Raw genomic sequence first — 21107 nt, 5'->3', positions numbered from 1 at the left:
CAAAACCCCCAATTTACAAAACTCATAACCAATAATAAGAACATACCTCCCTGCAATTCCTTGAGAAAACGACCCGAGGTTCAAATACTTCGGTTATCAATTTATTTAGGGGTTTGTTACTTGTGACAACCAAAACGTTTGTAAGAAAGGATTTTTGTTGGTTTAGAAGCTATACTTGCAACGGGAATTTATTCTGAATTCTAGACCACGCAAAAGTTCCTCTCTTCAGTGATCCACCAGCAGAGTTATCTAGTGACATCTTGGATATCTCAGAAAGGCCATCATAGAATATGTCTAATGTGGTCCAATCTGATATCATGTTGGGAGGGCATCTTCTGATAAGTTGCTTGTACCTCTCCCAAGCTTCATAAAGGGATTCACCATCTTTTTGTCTGAAAGTTTGAACTTCCACTCTAAGTTTGCTCAACTTTTAAGGTGGAACGAACTTGGTCAAGAATGCATTGACCACCTTTTCCCATTTGTTAAAACTCTCTTTTGGTTGCAAATCTAACCACACTCTAGCTCTGTCTTTTACAGCAAAAGAAAAGAGCATGAATTTATAGACCTCGAGACTTACTCCATTGGTCTTGATTGTGTCACATCTATGCAAGAAGTCAGATATGAATTTATTTGGATCTTCTTGTGGATGTCCATAGTACTGGCAGTTCTGTTGAACTAAGGTAACCAGTTGAGGTTTTAGCTCAAAGTTGTTAGCACTGATGGCAGGAATTGATATCCTGCGCCCATAAAAGTCTGAATTGGGTGCAATATAGGCTCCAAGAACCTTTCTTTGTTCTCCTCCACCATTAGCATTATTTGCCATGTCTGTATTTCTTGTCTCTTATTCGAATATCTCTATGAGATTTCCTCTGGAGTGTTGTGCACTAAGGCACCTCCTTAGAGTTCTCTCAGGCTCAGGATCAAGATTAAAGAGGGGTTCTTTATTCCTATTCCTACTCATAAACAAGAAATGGTAAACAAAAAGGAAGAAGAATGGGAGCACATTGTTCAAGAACAGAAGACTCCCTGTGAGATGTGAAGAAGAAAGAAGAATGAAGATGGAGAAGAGAGAAGAAGAATTCGCATAAAGAAGGGAGAGAGAATTCGAAAATTAAAAGAAAAGAGATAAGTAACTAACTAAGAATTAAGATGACTAATTAATTAAAAAGATTTGAAAATTAAATATATGTTTTTCGAAAAAGAAGAGAGAGAAGGAGAGAAGATATTTTCAAAAATAGGAAAGAAGGATAAGTTAGGAAGTTTTGAAAAAGAAGAAAAAGAAAACAAGTAACTAATTAAGAAAGATTTGAAAACAAGATAAGATAAATGATTAGAAAAAGATTTGATTTTAAAACTAGAAAAGATAAGGTAGAAATTGAAAAGATTTGAAAAAGATTTAAAGAGAGATAAGAATTGAAATCTAATTTTGAAAAAGATTTGATTTTGAATTTTGAAAAAGTCAACAAGATAAGATAAGTTAGGTAAGAAAGATAAGATAAGGAAGTTAAGAAAGATAAGTTTTAAATTAAAAAGATTTGATTTTAAAAATTGAATTTTGAAATAAGATAAGATAAAGGATTGAAAAAGAAGTTAAGAAAGATAAGATTTTGAAATCAAATTTGAAAAGATAGTTTTAAATTTAAAAAGATTTGAAAGTTAAATTTTAAAAGAAAGTTAAGATAAGATAGAATCAAAATTAAAAGAAAAGATTTGAAAAGATTTTAAAAAGATATGAATTTAAAATTTGAATCTTGACTTAACTAACAAGAAAACACCAAATTTAGAAATTTTTGAAATTAATTATGTGTGATTTTCGAAAATTATGGTTAAAGATAAAGATAAAATAAAGATATGAAAAAGATATAAAAAAATATTTGAAAAAGATTTGAAATTGAAATTTAAAAGAAAGATAAGATAGAAAATATATTTTTTTGATTTTTTGAAATTAATGAAGAAAGAGAAAAACAAGTAAAAGACACCAAACTTAAAAATTTTTAGATCTAAAACACTAAATTTTCGAAAATTGTAAAGAAAAACACAAAAAGACACCAAACTTAAAAATTTTAAGATCAAAACAAGAAGAAAGCCAAGAACAACTTGAAGATCAAGATGAACACCAAAAACAAAATTCGAAAAATTCAAAGGAAACAAGAATACACAAAGGACACCAAATTTAAAATTTGACACTAGACTCAAACAAAAGACACTATTTTTGAAAATTTAAAAAAAAAAGACTCAAGAAATTCAAAAATTCGCAAAGAACACAAACAAAAGACTCAAACCAAAAACAAAGATTAATAAACAAAAGGTTTTTGAAAATTTATTTGAATTTTTCGAAAAAAAGAAGAAAATAAAAGACTCAAACAAAATAAAAAACAATACCTAATCTAAGCAACAAGATAATCCGTTAGTTTATTCAACTCGAACAATCCCTGGCAACGGCCCAAAAACTTGGTGCACAAATTCCCACACTTCGTACAACTGAATTAGCAAGTGCAATGAGTCGTCCAAGTAATACCTGAGCGAGTCAGGGTCGATCCCACGAGAATTGTCGGCTTGAATCAAGCAGTCGTTATCTTGTAGATCTTAGTCAGGCGGATAGAAAAGTTGCTTGTTTGTTGGAATGCATAAAAGTAAAATAAAATGGAATTACTATGTTTGATTATAACTAGTAATAAGAGGATGGTTAAGGCCTCGGAGATGCTTTGTTCCTCTGGATCAATTTGGTCTTACTGTCTACTCCAACTGTGAATGATTTCTTCTATGGCAGGCTGTATGTGATCAACGCTGGTTTGAGCATCCGCCAATCTTCCTCCAGTGTTGAACCCAAGGTTTAGTGTGGATCCATCCTGATTGAGGGTGAAGCTTCTGCAGTTCATTCCCTTTGATGATCCTACTCAAAATGCCACAAACAAGGTCGAATCTTCCGGATCAGAGAATACTGCACCTTGGGTTCTAGCCTTTACCACAAAGACTGTAATTTCCCCAACCTCGGCTGAACTGATGTCTCGAGAAGTTCCCAACAAAGTCGTGGATTAGCTGTCTAAGAGATGTATGATCAAGCTAGTGGTTCTTTGTTGTCTGATGAAAGACGCACTCTGAACCCATGTAGAATGAGATAACCTTGTTCCGGTTCAATGTATTCATAAGGATGAAGAACGAAGATACATCTTAGAATAGAGAATCAAACATGAATTGGAAATAAAACAGTAGTACTTTTATTAATCCATAAAACTTAGCAGAGCTCCTAGCTTCAACGTAAGAGGTTTAGTGACTCATGCTGATAGAAAATACAATGTGAAACATGAAAGTGGGCAAGGAACCTCTCTAACAATGAGAGCCTTGTTATATTTATACTAATCTAATGACTAAGGAATACATAAAAAGGGTAAAACCGTCTTTTAGTGCGAAAATCCACTTCCAAGGCCCACTTGGTGAGTATTTGGGGTGAGCAAAAGAGTAAGACACGTGCTAGGAGGCCTCTAGGGCGTTGAACGCTAGCTAGGGGTCATTTTTGGGTGTTGGACGCTGGTCTCTGCTCCCTTGGGCGTTGGACACTAGAATAGGGCAGATGGCTGGCGTTGAACGCCAGTTTTGGGCCTTCAATTCTGAAGCAAAGTATGGACTATTATAAATTTCTGGAATGCTTTGGATGTTAGCATTCCATACTTGTTAAGAACGCTCCATTTTGACTTCTGTAGCTCCAGAAAAGCTCTTCCGAGTGCAAGAAGGTCAAATCCTGACAGCATCTGCAGCACTTTCTTTGCCTCTGAATCAGACTTTTGCTCCAGCTCCTCAATTTCAGCAAAAAATACTTGAAATTGCATAAAAACACACAAACTCACAGTAGAATCCAAAAATGTGAATTTTACACTAAAACCTATGAAAATATAATAAAACTTAAATAAAACATACTAAAAACTATATGAAAATGATGTCAAAAAGTGTACAAAATATCCGCTCATCATTCAACAACATTGGATTTTTACTGCCCACTTCTGAAATCATCGCTCTCTGGTCTCAACAGGGATCTTTGTGTAGCTCGGTTATGGATTGTCGTGCATGGACTTAATCATATTGGAAATCTCCTGTGTACATGCATTGTTGTTTCGTGCAAACCTATCAATGAAAATCTTATGATTAGCAAACACATAAAAACGCATAAAATTAACAAATTCAAAATAGACTGCAGATAAAAGAAATTAAAATAGTATGTACTCATGCATGCATGCCATCAGGCCAAATCCTCATCCGTATAACGGACGGTGGTGGAGGGGCATCTGGATGGGATGCGTTAGAGGAATTATTCACCTCGGGCTCTGTCGCTGGAGCTGCAGGGGATGGAGGAGCCATAACAGAAGGAGCTACGTCGTTGAGATTTGGGACTATGATGAACTACTGGTTCGTTGGACCCGCCTGTGACGTCACAGAGGTCGACGGGATAGTCGGGATAGACGGCAATGACTGAAAAGTCCTTGGGGTGCCACTGGTAGTGGAAACCTTCCCTCTACGACGACCACAAGACAGACTTGTGACACTTCTGCTACCTATCATCATGTTTACAAAGAGAATACCAATTAACATTAATCAACATACATACAACCCAAATCCTTCAATAATTATATTGTTTCAGAAAAATTTTGAGATAGCCTCCCTTAAAATTGGACATATATCCATCTTTATGGTTTTCACAAATCCAACAAACCTCAATCCACAATATTACTCAAAACTCAATTAAATTCACAACATTTTTAGCAAAATATATTAACTTCATAATATATCACTTCATCTTTATATATAATTTCATATTTTCTATGCATTCATATAGATTAACATAATGAATACTCAATTAGAACTAATATTTTACGTTCTCATTAATTTATAGAAGTGATTACATTGCATAAATTGCAAGATACAACTACTAACACAAACAACATATGTTGAATCATTACTACAATAAAATGGTATAAACTTAAGCCTTAAAGAAACAAAATTTACTTTACATCGAATTCAAGCTACTGCTACTACTTCTTCCTACTTATTAACACAAACAACAAGAACAAGAATAATAGATTCAGCCTAACAAAAATAATGATGATATCCTTTTTTTATTGACACTGGTTTATTTTTATTTTTTAGCTAGATTGTTGGATTGTTCAATGCATCCCTCCAATAGTATCAAAAAATTATATGGAGCATGAATTAGGACACAAAAATAGAACAAGATAATCACTACATTGACAAGTACATAATTCAATAACAGACCAAGCATAAAATGAATAAGAAAATATTGGAACTCACTATTTGCAGCTAGAGAGAGAGAGAGAGAGAGAGCACATAATTTTCTACTTGATCGAGGGGAGTCACAGTTGATGGAGTGGGAGAGAAAGAGTCGTAGCTGATGGAGGGGAGATGAGGAAGGGGCTGGTTTCGGTGATAGGGAGAGCAGGCGGCAAAAAGAGGCGCCAGCAACAGCGGGGCTGACAGAGCGGCAAGGAGAGGATATGGTTATAGAGAGAGTGGGAGAAGAGAGGTTAGAGAGAGAGAGAGAGGGGGGATTTTGAAATTAAGGGGGTGAGAGTTAGCGCTTCGGATTTTAGGGCTCGTTATTGTCAGATTTATTGATGATAAATCCGATGATAATGCATTATGGGTCAACAAAATACAGTGTTTTATTAATTAGGTTTAGTAGTGGAAAAATCTGCTGGTAAATCTCACGCCTATTTTTCCCGTTTTTCTCCAATTATTACCGGCGCATTTACCGTCAGAAGTGTAAATCTGTTGGTAATTACTTGACCCAATAAATTTCACACCAAAACAGTCAATAAGACAGCCTTGTTCAATTTATTTTTCCTTTTTCTTCTCCCCTTTTTGTTATCAAGGAGGGAAACCTACAAAAAATAAGATCACCAAGCAAACTCATATATTAACCAGTTAAGCAACATAAATAATCTAAACTATTACAGTTATAAAAAAAATAGTTATAGAAACAGTGTTCAGTAGCTAGAACACAGCAAAAGAGAGTGTCAATCATAACTAGAAATAACAACAAACTATAAATCTTACATCAGCAGAGGGAGACAAAGACTAAGCATCAGAATCCTCATTTTCAGTACCCAAGACATCTTCCTCTTGCTCAAATAACACTTGATCCTCATCCAGTGAATCAAGGTACTTTAGAAGTACCTCAACTTTGTCCTAAGCTTTTAGCAAGGATTTCTCTTTTTGAAGTTCAAGTTTGCGTGTTTGTTTGCTGGAGCAGACCTTCTGTTTGGTCATATTTACAAACTCCTGAAGTACATCTTTGACTACTCCATTGATAAAGTATTTGTGAGAGCTAGAGGTGCCAGCAACTGAATGTGGAGGAAGACTTTCGTCTTCACTTTCTTCTATAATTGGATTCTTAGTGGCCTTAGTGCCTTTTCCTTTGGTTGGTTTTACTGCACTGCCACCTTTAAGAGATGAAATTTTGTTCTCTATAGCCTCATTACTTAGGTCAACAAAAAAATGCTCAAAAACACATGTTAAAAATATTCCATAAGGTAGAGAGACATTTTTATCGCTTGTCACACAGTCAATCATGTGGCGGATCATGAGATATGCGAATGAAATAGGAGAGAAATTTAGGATTGCATAAAGAACCATGGTGTCACAGATGGTAACCCTTTGGTAGGAGCCTCTTTGAGGTAGAATGATGTGGGTAATGATGCGGTAAAACTGGGTTCTAGTCAAACCTAAAGCTCTGTGTGTTGGTGTCATACCGTCCTTGAGAAATTCTCATATATGTTAGCCAGGGCATCCTTATGTGATATGCCCAGATTGTTGTCTCACTTACCAAATATGAAGGCTTTCACCCCAATATCATCATAATCAAGAACATCACTTATGGATTCTTTGTTTAAAATTATTTGATGGCCCTTAACATATGAGTAAATGTCTCCTTCATGATATAACATGTTTGCATAAAATTCCTTAATTAAGTCAGGATACATAGGCTTTCAGATTTTGAAGAGGTTTTTTCATTTTAACAGATGAAAATTTTCTTTAAAATCTATACCCTTGTCAGCCAGGGCATCCAAGTCAGTGACATAGGATGAACATAAAGTGCGTTTGGAGATAACCTCGTTGTGAAATTCAAAATCCATACATGAAGTGAAACGGTTAGGATCATAGTGAGAATGAAAATGTTTCCCAAAGTGAGATTTGTAAGCAAGAGAGTCAAGATTAGGAGGTTCAAGAATGGACTAAAGGGCAGGTCTTTTGGTACCTTTAGAAGGACGATTAGAAGGGACAGAGCATCCTGAGGGACGAGAAGATGAGCGAGGAGGGGGAGGAGACGGCGAATGTTCCTCTTCAATCATTGGTCTTTTTTCTTTCCCTACTTTGGCCCTAGAGGAACCAGCCTCTTGTTGTGCAGAAGAAGGCCTGGGGTTTGCAGTCTTTGTTCTTGCCATAGAAACTAGAGGTTGAGAGGAATGTGAAGAGGATGAGTATGAGTAAATGTGTATGTGAGTGTGAGATTAGGGTTTGGAAGTAGGAGGGTTACGAGGAGGGTGATAAGAACATGTGCCTTGACGAGTGGCCACTTTCTTTCTCATCATTAGGAAGAAAGGAATGTGAAAAGGGGAGATATGACGGTGTGGAGTAGTGGAAAGGAGAGAAGTTTTCTTAAAAAATGCTTTAAATGCAAAAGTAACTTCTTTGAAAAAATAAAACTGATAGAAACGGGATTTAAGGAATTTAAAATTTTAAGAATTTAGTTTTGAAGAGACTAGACAAGGTGAATTGACATGTAACTGACAAGAGTTTGACTCAATATAAAATTAAAAATAAAAAAGACAAGAGGCCTATTTCATTGAACAAACCATTTTCTCACAGGCCAAGCGGTGAAGTTTAGGAAACATACTAGGCCACCATGGATTTAATTTTAGTTTATATCAAAAGAAATGTTCAAAACTTTGTTTAATCCTCAGAGGAAGTCGTAATCTATTCAGTTTTGTCTCCCTGCAACCTGAGAGACAAAAACAATCAGAAATACATTAGACACAATCAATCCACAAACTTGGCATCCACTATTCCTAGTACAGTTCTCAATTTACAAAACCTATCTTCACACAAAGGTTTAGTGAAGATATCAGCCAATTGATCCTCTGATTTTACAAATTGAATATCAATTGTTCCCTTTTGTACATGTTCTCTTATAGAATGAAACCTAACTTCAATGTGCTTGGTTCTTGAGTGTAAAATTGGGTTTTGGAAAATATTTATGGCACTCAAGTTATCACAAAATAAAGGATACTATTGGCTTTCAATTTGTAATCGGCAAGCTAAGTTTTGAGTCAAATTAACTAAGAATAACAAGAAGTTGAGATATATTCGGCCTCTATTGTTGACAAGGCAACAGTAGCTTATTTTTTTCTTGACCAAATTCTCAAGGATTGTCCAAGAAAGCAGTAAATTCCTGAAGTATTTATTCTATCCACTCAATTACCTGCAAAATCTGCATCACAATACCCAAATATACAGAATTCATCAGTTTTAGGAAACCATAGACCAAGATCAGATGTGCCTTTAATGTATCTAATGATCCATTTAACAACCGAAAGATGTGATTCTTTTGGGTGAGATTGAAATCTAGAGCACACATCCACACTTTGAACAATATCCAGTCTAGAGGATGTTAGATACATAAGTGATCCGATCATTCTTCTATACTGAGTCTTATCAACATCTTTCCCATTTTCATCCTTGTCAAGTTTTGTATTATGATGCATTGGAGTACTCATAGGTTTAGAATTTTCTAAACTGAATTTCTTTACTAATTCTTTGGCATATTTATCTTGGTGTATAGAAATACCACTAGGAGTTTGTTTGATTCGTAATCCAAGGAAGAATGTGAGTTCTCCCATCAAACTCATATCAAACTCACTAGTCATTAGTTTTCCAAACTCTTCACACAAGGTTTCATTTGCAAAAACGAACACAATGTCATCCACATACACTTGAATAAGTATGAAATGATCATTAGAATCTTTAATGAATAGAGTAGTATCCGTAGTGCTCCTTTGAAAATTATTTTGTAATAAGAAAGAACTAAGTCTTTCATACCAAGCTCTTGGAGCTTGTCTTAAACCGTATAGAGCTCTTGCAAAATTTAAAAACATGGTTTAGAAACTCATTATTTTCAAATCTGGGGGGTTGGACTATGTACACTTCTCTATCAATGAAACCATTTAAAAAGGTACATTTGACATCCGTTTGGAAGAGTTTAAATCTTTTGTAGGCCACATAGGCAAGCAATAATCTTATTGCTTCCATTCTAGTCACTGGAGCAAATGACTCATCAAAATCAATGCCCTCTTCTTGATCATACCCAAGGGCCACTAGTCTAGCCTTATTTTGAACTACACTCTCATCATCATCTAATTTGTTTCTAAAGATCCATTTAGTTTCAATTACCTTCTTGCCATTTTGGTTTATTTTCAAATTAAACTAACCCTTCTTTCATTTCCTTAACCACGATAGATCTTCAAGAGCTTCATTCACATTTTGAGGCTCTATTTGAGATAAGAGAGCAAAGTTGTTGACTTTGGCCTTCTTTCTAGTTGAGGATCTAGTGGTGACTCCATGGGATGGATCTCCAATGATGAATTCGTGGGGATAGTTCTTCAAGAACTTCCATTCTCTAGGTTTTGGTGATAAGATTTTTGTTTGATCTACGGGATTCATAATTCCAGAATCTTCTGCTTCAGTAGGAGACAAAATAGAAATGTCTTCTGGATTTTGATCTGTAGAGTCAAGGCCAGCATTTTCTACAGTGGAGACTGGGTTATCTTTTTCTTAATCTTTTTGTGAGTTTAACTCAACTTCTGTCCCTGCATCATCTTCAACAACAGTACTTAGAATAAGGTTAGTATCACAAAATGTGACATGTATGGACTCCTCTATGGTTCGATGTTCTTTGAGATAAATTCTATAGGCTTTACTAGTGGTTGAGTAGTCAACAAATATACCTTCATATGATTTTAGATCAAATTTTTCAAGAAAATATTTAGTATTTAACACAAAATATTTGCATCCAAAAATATGAAAGTACTTGAGATTAGGAGGTACCCCTTTCCAAAGCTCATAAGTAGTTTTCTTTAATCCTTTTCTAATGATGGTTCTATTCAAGATATAGCAAGCTGTGTTTACAGCCTCTATCCAAAGGAATTTTGGAACTTCATTTTTATATAGCATAGCCCTAGCCATTTTTTGGAGACCTCTATTTCTCATTTCAACAACTCCATTTTGTTGAGGTGTCCTAGGACATAAAAAATTATGAGAAATTCTAAAGTTATCACAGAATGTTTCAAAATCTTGATTTTCAAACTCTTTTCCATGATCAATTCTTATAGAAATAATTTTCAAATCCTTTTTATTTTGGATATTTTTACAAAGAGTTGAAAAAATAATGAAATCATTATTTTTATGAGCCAAGAAAAGAACCCATCCAAATCTGGTATAGTCATCAACTACTACTAAACCATAAGATTTAGCTCCTAGGCTTTGAGAACCTAGTGGGACCAAAAAGATCAATGTGTAGCATTTACAATGGCCTTTTGGTTGAGATGTCATTCTTGGCATAAAAGATGTTTTAGTTTGTTTGCCCAATTGACAAGCATCAAAGTGATGCATTTGTCAAATTTTATGTTAGGAAGACCTCTAACCAAATTTTTCTTTACAAGTTTAGAAATCTGAAACATACTTGCATGTCCTAATTTCTTATGCCATATCCATTTTCTGGATTCCATAGAGGTGAAACAGGCTACATTTTGTTCTTTTAGTTCCTCTAGAGTAAGTCTATACACATTGTTGCATCTTTTAGCTTCAAATAAAGATTCATCGGATTTTTCACATATAACCAAGCATACCAATCTCTTGAAAATTAGTAAATACCCTAGGTCACATAATTAGATAATGCTTAGAAGGTTGTGTTTTAATCCATCAACAAGGAATACATTATTAATGAAGGAGGAGAAACTTTTACCTACTTTACCTATGGCCACAATTTTACCTTTACCATTATCACTGAAAGTCACAAAGCACCATCATATTTATCAAGCTTGATGACGAAGGTAGACTTTTCGGTCATATGCCTAGAACATCAACTGTCCAAGTACCACATGTTATCCTTCTTCTTGGATGTGGTGCATAAAATTGACTCCGCAATTTTCACACAGATGGACCGGCAAGTGCATCGGGTCGTCCAAGTAATACCTCAGGTGAGTGAGGGTCGAATTCTATGGAAACTGTCGGATTGAGCAAGCAGTGACTATCTTGCAAATCTTAGTCAGACGATTAGAAAAGATGGTTGTTTGTGAAAAATGCATAAAAAGAGAATAAAGAAAGAGTTACTTGATTGGTGTGAATTCGATGATAAGAGAACGGTTGAGGTTTCGGAGATGCTTCCTCTTTTTGGATCAACTTTTCTCACTATATACTACAACAATGGAAGATTCGCTCCATGGAAAACTGTAAGTGATTAACGTCAAGGCTAGTGGTTATTAATCTCCTCTACTTCAGATCACATGCTGGTGCTGGCCATCCAATCTGAATGAGGGTGAAGCTCTAGCAATTCAATCTCTGATGATCTTACTCAAAATGCCATAGACAAGGTCGGATCTTCCGGATCGGAGAATGAAGCTTTATGATTCTAGCTTATACCACAAAGGCCCTAATCGCCCCGTACCTCGGCTGAACAGATATTCCCATGTCCCCAACGAAGTCGTGGATTAGCCGTCTAAGAGATGTATAATCAAGCTTGTGATTCAATGCTATCCCACTAAGGACTCGCAAGAATCCATGTAGAAAATGAGTCATACTTTTATTCCACCCGGTTTCATTAGTTTGAAGAATGAAGATACATCTTGGAATGAAATCAAACATAAATTGAAATAGAAACGGTAATATTATTAATCCATGAGAATCAGCAAAGCTACTAACCTTAACCTAGGAGGTTTAGTTGCTCATAATATTCAAAGACACATTAAGAAGGTGTAATGTAATATATCAGTGCTTCTCCCCTCCTGGGAGGCATAATCCTCAGGAGGAAGGAAGTCTCTTATTTATAGTAAATACTAGACCTAAAAGATGTTACTAATAATTAAAAATTAAAAAAAATGTGATAAATTAAGCTAAAGGGTGCGAAAATCCACTTCTGGGCCTACTTGGTGAGTGTTTGGGCTGAGCCTAGGGTGTATCCACGTGCTAGGGCTCCTCTTGGAGAGAATTCATGAATTAGTACTCCCTTTTGGGCGTTGGATACCAGAACGGGGGTTGGTGTTGGGCGTTCAACGCCTGTTTTGGGCCTTTATTTCCAAAGCAAAGTATAAACTATTATATATTGCTGGAAAGCCCTGAAAGTTATCTTTCCAACGCCATTAAGAGCGCGTCATTTGGACTTCTGTAACTCCAGAAAAGCTCTATCGAGTGCATGGAGGTCAGAATCCGGCAGCATCTGCAGTCGTTTCTCTGTCTCTGAATCAGACTTTTTCCAAAACTTGCCAGAATCACCCAAAATTCACCTAAAATCATCGAAAAACCACAAAGACTCAAAGTAGTATCTAAAAAGTAATTTTAACACTAAAAACTACTAAAACTTAATAAAAATTAACAAAACATAATAAAAAACACTAAGAAAATAGTACTCAAAAGTGTATAAAATATCCGTTTATCATAACACCAAAATTAAACTGTTGCTTGTCCCCAAGAAACCAAAAACACAATAAGATGAAGAAGAGAAGAATACAATAAGTCTCAGAGCTTCTCAATGAAGCATGACTCTAATTATATGAGCGGGACTATTAGCTTCTTTACTTTTGAATAGTTTTGGCATCTCACTTTTCTTTGAAGCTGAGAAATGTTGACATTTCTTGGAACTAGAATCCGGGTGATATTATTGATTCCCCTAGTTTAGTTTTTCTTGATTCTTGAACAAAGCTTCTTTTGAGCCTAGCCGTGACCCTAAGCGTTTTATTTTCCAATATTACCATCGGATACATAAACGCCACAGGTACTTAACTGGGTGAACCCAATTGGATTGTGATTCAGCTTTGCTAGAATCCCCAGACAGTGGTACCCAGAGTTCTTAGGCATACTTTTTTTGCTTTGGATCACGACTTTAACTACTCAGTCTCAAGCTTTTCACTTGACACATTCACACCACAAGTATGTAGTTAGGGAAGCAGCTCATTTGAGCTTTTTAGGCCTGATTTTTTACCCTCCTAACCATTGATACTCAAAGCCTTGGACCCTTGCTCTTGCCTTTTGGTTTAAAGAGCTTTTGGATTTTTCTTTTGCTTTTTTTTGTTTTTTTTCTTTTTCTTTTTCTTTCTCCCTTTTATCTTTCTTTTTCTTTCTACTTTTTCTTTCTCTTTCTTTTTTTGCTGTTTTTCTTTCTTTAAGAATCAATATTTGTTTGATTTTTCAGAGAACCAATAATACTTCTCTAAATCCTTTATTCTTTCAAGAGTCAACATTCTTCACATCACTATCAAATATGCACAGTTAATTCATACATTCAGAAGATAAATACAAGGCCACCACATCAAAATATTTAGAAATAAGTCATGATGTACTCGAAAATCATGCATCTCACTGGTGAGGATAGATTGAATATCTTATAACCATCATAAAACAAAAGAGAATGATACTAAAAAGAAATAAAATACTAGATGTAATCATGCACTAGAATAGAAGACAGATAAAGTAAAGTATAAGGAAAACAGAAATGACATAGATAAGAGGAGAATGAAACTCAACAACCTTAGTGATGGCAGCTGCTGCTCCTCAAGCTGTGCTCTTTCCTGAAGATGATTCAGTTTCCCTTGGTGCCATTGATGATAATATAAACTTAGAGCTCGCACTGCAACACCAAACTTAAAAACTTTGCTTGTCCCCAAGCAAAGAAAAATTAGGAGGGGGGAAAGAATGGGTGGGGAAGGTTTGAATTTGGAGTGGGTGAAGTTTTGGGTGGGACCACTGGTTGAGGAGGTTTCAAACTTGAGCTTCACTGCCTCTATGTGGGCGTTGAACGCCCAGGATACCCCTTTTCTGGCGTTCAACGCCAGCTCTTCTGTCCCTTATGGGTGTTGGACACCCAGGGCACTCCTTCCCTGGTATTCAACGCCAGCTTTCTTCTCCTTGATGGGCGTTGGATGCCCAGAGTACTCCTTCTCTGGCGTTCAACGCCAGCCTTGCTCTCCTGACTGGGCGTTGAACGCCTAGCTTCCTTGTTGTCTGGCGTTCAACGCCAGCAAGGAGCTCTTCTCAGGGTGTTCTGTTTTCCATCCCAAGCATCTCTGTCTTTGTTCTAAGTGCTGCACATGATCATAAACGTGAAAAAGCAAGGGAAAAACTATGAAAATAAACTAAAATGAACTCATATGAAAATAAATAAAAGGAAGAAAAACAGAAGTACTCTACTCATGGTTGGATTGCCTCCCAACGAGCGCTTCTTTAATGTCATTAGATTGACACTTGATTGTTGACTTTCTTCCCCTTCTTCCAGTTGGTTAAAAGAAATTACTCCAATGGGAAAGAGGAGAAGAATAGTGCCCTTGGTTTTGAATTCCTCCTAACAATCTTTCTAGTATTGTTATCAGCTTGATTCTCTTTGCTTGTTAGGAAAGGGGTTGGATTGCTTTTGGCTGAGCTTCTCGGTTTCATGGATATCTTCTTTTCTTCCTTGGTCACAATCCCTTTTTCAGTACATTCTTTGATTACCTCTACCACTCTGAGTTCAGGATTTGGGTGTTGTACGGTGGGTGGAGTGTACCTTTCATCAAGAACCTCTTGAATTGATGGTTCAATGAACTCGCCCTCTATGTAGCTCTCTACTTCATTGGAGTGTAAATTCTCATAAATGTTTTCCTCTCCTACAACCTCTTTTTTTCGTGCATCTTCTTCTTCTTCCATGTGTGAGGGTAGAGAGTTTTCTACTTCACTGGGGTATAGACTTCTTTGAATGATTCCCTCACATTCTTTTGTATGAATTTGCATTACTTCCCTTGTGAGTGTGCTTGTTCCTCTGCCAAACGCTTGGCAATCACCTCCACATGCTCTCCTCTACATTATTGACACTCATTCTCATATCTTCTATGCAATCTTGAGTGGCATCCCTCAATTCTTTCATGGTATGCTCTAAAGCTGATAGTTCTGAATAAGAAGATGATGATTCTTGATATGAGCAATATGGAGCATTGAAGTTTCCTTGGTCTTGGCTTTCCCAACCAAAGTCTGGATAATTCCTCCATCCATAGTAATTTGAATCACTCCTTGGATGTGAGTAGTAACCCATGTGATCTTTCTCCATGATTGTTCCTCAGCACAAAACACCAAACAAAATTAAACGCACCAGGTGGTAAACAGAAAAGCAAGAAAGAAAGAACAAAATTAAATTTTTTGAAATAAATTTAAAAATAAATGAAAATAAATAAATAAAAAGTAACTAGAATTTTTGAAAAATTTTAAAAGAATTAAAAAGAAAGGGATTTAAAAATTTTCAAAATTCAAAAAGAAAGAGAAAACACCAAAGAAACACCAAACTTTAAAATTTAAATTTAAAATTTGAATTTAAATGAAGAATCAACTAACTAGGATCAAGGAAAAGATAAATAAGATATGATTTGAAAATTTAAAATTTAATTGAAAAGAAAAGAAAAGATTTGAAATTTTTGAAATTTAAAAAGAAAAAGGTATCAAAAGACACTAAAATTTTAAAATTAAAATAAGATTAAACAAGTGACTAATTAACTAACAAGATTTGAAAAAAAGATAAAAGATTTGATTTGAAAATTCAAAATTTAAAAAGGGAAAGTCAAACAAGGTAAGATAAGATTTGAAAAGACTTGATTTTGAAAATTTTGAATTTTAAATTTTGAATTTTTAAATTTTTAATATTTGGATTTTAAAAATTGAGTTTGAATTAAGATAAGATAAAGATTTTGAAAATTAAATTTTAAAATTTGAATTTAAAACAAGATAAGATAAGATCTTTTTGAAATTCAAAGAAAGATAAAAAAGATATGATAAAGATTTAAAAAAGATTTTGAAACTAAAACAAGATAAGATAACGATTTGAAAAAGATTTTCAAAGATAAGATTTAAAATTTTAAAATTTAAACTTTACTAACAAGAAAACACAAAACTTAAAAATTTTTGAAATCAAAAGCTAAAATTTTTGAATTTTTTAAAGAAAAAACACAAAAGGACACCAAACTTAAAAATTTTAAGATCAGACAAAAAAAAACAAGAACAATTTGAATACGAAGAAGAACACTCAAGAAAAACCAAGAAACATCAAAAAGACACCAAACTTAAGAATTTTGTAATTAAAGACACTGATTTTCAAAAAATAAAAAAAGAAAACACCAAACTTAGAAATTGACACAATACTCAAAAAAAGATAAAGAAAATGCTTTGAAAACGTTTTTGAAAAAGAAAAAGAAAGCAAGAACACAATTAAAAGAACAAATAAACCTCAAAAAGTACCTAATCTAAGCAGCAAGATAGTCCGGTAGTTTGTCAGTCTCAAAACAATCCCAACAACGGCGCCAAAAACTTGGTGCGCAAAATTGACTCCGCAATTTTTGCACAGATGGACCGGCAAGTACACCGGGTCGTCCAAGTAATACCTCATGTGAGTGAGGATCGAATCCCAAGGAGATTGTCGAATTGAGCAAGTAGTGGCTATCTTGCAAATCTTAGTCAGGCGATTAGAAAAGATGGTTGTCTGTGAAAAATGCATAAAAATAGAATAAAGGAAGAGTTACTTGATTGGTGTTAATTCGATGTTAAGAGAGCGATTGAGGCTTCAGAGATGCTTCCTCTTTCTGGATCAACTTTTCTCACTGTCTACTTCAACAATGGATGATTCATTCCATGACAAACTATAAGTGATTAATGCCGGGGCTAGTGGTCATTAATCTCCTCTAAATCAGATCACATGCTGGTGCTAATGGTCATCCAATCTAAATGAGGGTGAAGCTCTAGCAATTCAATCTCTGATGATCCTACTCAAAATGTCACAGATAAGGGCGGATCTTCTGGATCGGAGAATGAGCTTTATGATTCTTGTTTATACCATAAAGGCCCTAATCGCCCCGTACCTCAGCTGAACAGATATTTTCATGTCCCCAACAAAGTCATGGATTAGACGTCTAAGAGATGTATAATCAAGCTTGTGATTCAATGCTATCCAGCTAAGGACTCACAAGAATCCATATAGAAAATGGGTCATACTATCGTTCCACCCAGTTTCATTAGTTTGAAGAACGAAGATACATCTTGGAATGGAATCAAACATAGATTGAAATAGAAACGGTAATATTATTAATCCATGAGAATCAGCAGAGCTCCTAACCTTAAGCTAGGAAGTTTAGTTGCTCATAATATTCAAAGACACATTAAGAAGGTGTAATGTAATATATCTATGCTTCTCCCCTCCTGGGAGGCATAATAATCCTCAGGAGGAAGGAAGTCTCTTATTTATAGTAAATACTAGACCTAAAAGATGTTACTAATAATTGAAAATTAAAAAAATTTTATAAACTAAGCTAAAGGGTGCAAAAATTCACTTCTGGGCCCACTTGATGAGTGTTTGGGCTGAGCCTGGGGTGTATCCACGTGTGGGGCTCCTCTTGGGGTGAATTCACGAGTTGGTACTCCCTTTTGGGCATTGGACGCCAGAAAGGGGGTTGGTGTTGGGCATTCAATGCCCGTTTTGGACCTTCATTTCCAAAGCAAAGTATAGACAATTATATATTGCTGGAAATCGCTGGAAGTTAGCTTTCCAACGACATTGAGAGCGCAGCCGTTGGACCTCTGTAACTCCAGAAAAACTCTTTCGAGTGCATAGAGGTCAGTATCCAGCAGCATCTGTAGTTCTTTCTCTGTCTCTGAATTAGACTTTTTCCAAAACTTGCCAGAATCACCCAAAATTCATCTAAAATCATAGAAAAATCACAAAGACTCAAAGTAGCATCCAAAAGGTAATTTTAACATTAAAACCTACTAAAACTTAATAAAACTTGACAAAACATAATAAAAAACATTAAGAAAATAGTACTAAAATGTGTATAAAATATTCGCTCATCAGGATGCTACGCAAAACTGCAAAAAGCTCTTAAGTGACCTTAGTTATCCAAATTTTTTTGGATCCTTTAATGTTAAACCATCTCCTCTGACCAAGAGTATTATTTTTTCCCACTATTTTGTAGATTTGTCCATAAATTTTCCTTTTATGGATGAAACATTGAATATGAAAATGGCATTCTTTGTTGCATATGTGACAAAAAAAATTTTGTTGCTTTTTTTTAATGAGATTTGGGTGTTGAAATATTGTGCCTTTAGAAGTGGAAGCCACATTTTCAAATTGTGAACTTTTGAAAATAGATTCTGGTTTTTCACAATAACCCAAACCATCCTTTTCATAAAGAGGTCTTTAACTAGCCAATACTTTATTTAAATTTTCAGAACTTTGAACAAACTTGGCTAGATCCTGTTTTAGACTTTTAACCTCTTTATGCAGCCTTTCATTTCTTTAAAACAGTTTAAATATGCAATTATTGAATGCTATTTTTCACAACCTTTGAGTTCAGGCTTAAGCCGCTTGTTTTCTTCAATAAGATCAACAGTAGTTTCAGCTTCCCTCCATTTGTCTTTGAGAAATGTATTTTCAACTTTTAAGACGTCATTTTCAATTTCAATTTCATGACACTGATTTAAAAAACCTTTTAATTTTTCAGTGAGATGATCAATCATGAGATGAAGGTCTTCGTTAGAAGGTTCAATAAAAATTACCTCATCAGGTTGGCTATGGTCGGCCATAAGGCAGGCTTGAGAGCCAATGTCCGAGTCTTCATCTTCATTTGAATCATTCTCCAGGTCTTTCCAAGAGGCCATAAGCCCTTTTTTATTTTCCTTTCGGGAATTGTCTTCTTTCTTCAGTTTTAGGCAGTTATATTTGTAGTGTCCTACTTCTTTATAGTTGTGGCAGATTACCTTGCTTAGGTCCTTCCTTAATCCTCTTGAATTGCTTCCCTTGCTTCTTCTTCTCAATTTCATCATTCTTTTGAGTTTTCTGGCAAAAAACACAAACTTGTCATTTGATGAATCATCACCGGATTCATCACCCAATGACTCAGTACATGATTTTAAAGCCACTCCTTTCTTTTTTGTATCATTTTTTAAGTGAGTGATTTCAAAAGCAAATAATTTTTCTCTTAGTTCATCGTAAGTTATTTTACCAATGTTACCACTCTCGGCTATGACTATAACCTTAGTTTCCCACTCTTTTGTAAGACTTCTTAGGACTTTTCTCACTAGCACTAGTTCACAATGAGTAATCCCCATAGCATCTAAGCCATTGATGATAATGGAGAATCTTTCGAACATATCATCAATAGATTCTCCTTCCTTCATAGAAAATATCTCGTATTCTTTACACAGCATGTCAATTTTGGTTTGCTTGACTTGAGCAGTACTTTTGTGTGTGACTTGGAGATTATCCTAGATTTTTTTTGTTTTGCATTTTGATACCTTTCAGTATTCCTCGAAGCTGATTGCACAGTTTAACATGTTGACAGCTTTAGTGTTGAGCTTTATATTTTTTTTTGTCTTCATCATTCCATCCAGCTTCAGTCTTGGGAGTGACAACTCCATCTGCACTGGTTTTGGTAGGGAATTGAAGACCATTCATGATAAATTTTCATATGTTGTAGTCCACCGATTGAACAAAGATCTTCATTCTTTCTTTCCAATAGTTGTAGTTTTTCCATTGAAGAATGGATGTCTATTATTTGATTGACCTTTCATCAGAGTGTAAGCTACCACGTTGGAACCATTGTTGCTTACCATCAGGATCTTTCTTCCAAGCTGCAAAGCTTGATCTCGTTGAGACCAAGCTCTGATACCAATTGATGATAATCAGTGAGTAAGAGAAGGAAAATTGAATCTTGGCCTTCCTTTTTTTGCCTGTTACTTTACTTTTTGATGTGGAATACAAGAGAAATTTTGGTTTTGTCCCTTGACACACAAGAAGGGCCAGAACTCAGTGGCATTTTTAGAAAAAATATAATGAGACGTTGTTGAGTTGATAAATCAGGAGACACTTTTGTTTTTGTCTCCTAATTTGCAGAACCAGAAATAGAGATGAGAGTAGAGAGTGATACATAGATGTATTCTGGTTCAGCTATTTAGTACAATGTAGCCTACATCCAGTCTCCATCACAATAATGATACCTAGGATTTACCCTAATCCTATCTGGGACAAGTCCAGATTCTAATCCAACCTGAACTTGACTAAGACTCACCCTAGCTTTCAACAGTAAAGTTCTGACCCAACTTGCAAGAAAATCTACTCAGGATCATGACACAAAACAAAAATACTAACAAAGGATTTCTGAAATAATTTAGCCCTTTTCTCCAAGTTTAACTCTTTGCCTTTTACTGTTCATTAGTTTTTTCTTACAAACTTCACCATATTTACCTTTTTTCTAATGAAATTCAGACAGACTAAATTGAAAAAAAGAAATACTAAATAAAAATCATGAAGGAGAAGAACTAGAACATCTCGGGGAGCTATGGAAACTGAAACAAGTGCTCTTTCTCTCTTGCTCAATCCTTGGTCGTTCACTCCTATTATAGAGGAGTGAAACTTTCAAGGTTTGAACCAAGTTCAACACTTGGCTTGTCTTCTTCTCCAATATCAGAACCAAAAGTGGCGTGATCAGAGAAGAGAGAGAGAAGGCTGAGACATTGACATGCATCCATACCATTCTCTTTCATTCATTTTTTTAGCCTCCTTGAATCTGGGCCGTGTATCTTTTCTTTAGCTCCAAGTTTGATTTTTGATCGTTGATGAGCCATTGAACATTTTTGACTTTACTCTCTTCATAGTTACTCGAATGGTGCTTATAGCTCAAAGCATTTCTTCACAATGTATCGTTGAAGCACAAATGGAAAAATCATGTTTTTGTGATCTTCTGTTGCGTTGAGATCTTCCCTTTGTTGTAACCCTTTTACTTTCCCTTCTTGCTTGAAAATGGAAGCTATCTTTTTGTTCC

At 35.2% G+C, this 21107-nt stretch overlaps 1 protein-coding gene and 1 non-coding gene across 2 annotated transcripts; one reads left to right on the top strand and one right to left on the bottom strand.

Annotated features, from left to right (window-relative positions):
• The first annotated feature begins 312 nt into the window (after positions 1-312).
• Positions 313-421, top strand: LOC130972495 (small nucleolar RNA R71). The gene has a single exon (XR_009083658.1). It is a non-coding gene; the product is annotated as a small nucleolar RNA R71 (small nucleolar RNA).
• A 7516-nt stretch (positions 422-7937) lies between these two features.
• LOC130966057 (uncharacterized mitochondrial protein AtMg00810-like) lies at positions 7938-9318 on the bottom strand. Its single transcript, XM_057890815.1, has 3 exons — positions 9246-9318; positions 8492-9001; positions 7938-8011 (listed from the first exon to the last, which is right to left on the bottom strand). Exons 1-3 carry the CDS (start codon positions 9316-9318, stop codon positions 7938-7940), a joined length of 657 nt encoding a protein of 218 aa, XP_057746798.1.
• Between the last annotated feature and the right edge of the window lie 11789 nt (positions 9319-21107).

This window comes from Arachis stenosperma, chromosome 3 (assembly GCF_014773155.1).
Source record: "Arachis stenosperma cultivar V10309 chromosome 3, arast.V10309.gnm1.PFL2, whole genome shotgun sequence".
In the NCBI taxonomy this organism is placed as follows: Eukaryota; Viridiplantae; Streptophyta; class Magnoliopsida; order Fabales; family Fabaceae; genus Arachis; species Arachis stenosperma.
Note: the sequence above shows the minus strand (reverse complement) of the source record. Positions and strands in the feature narration are given on the sequence as shown.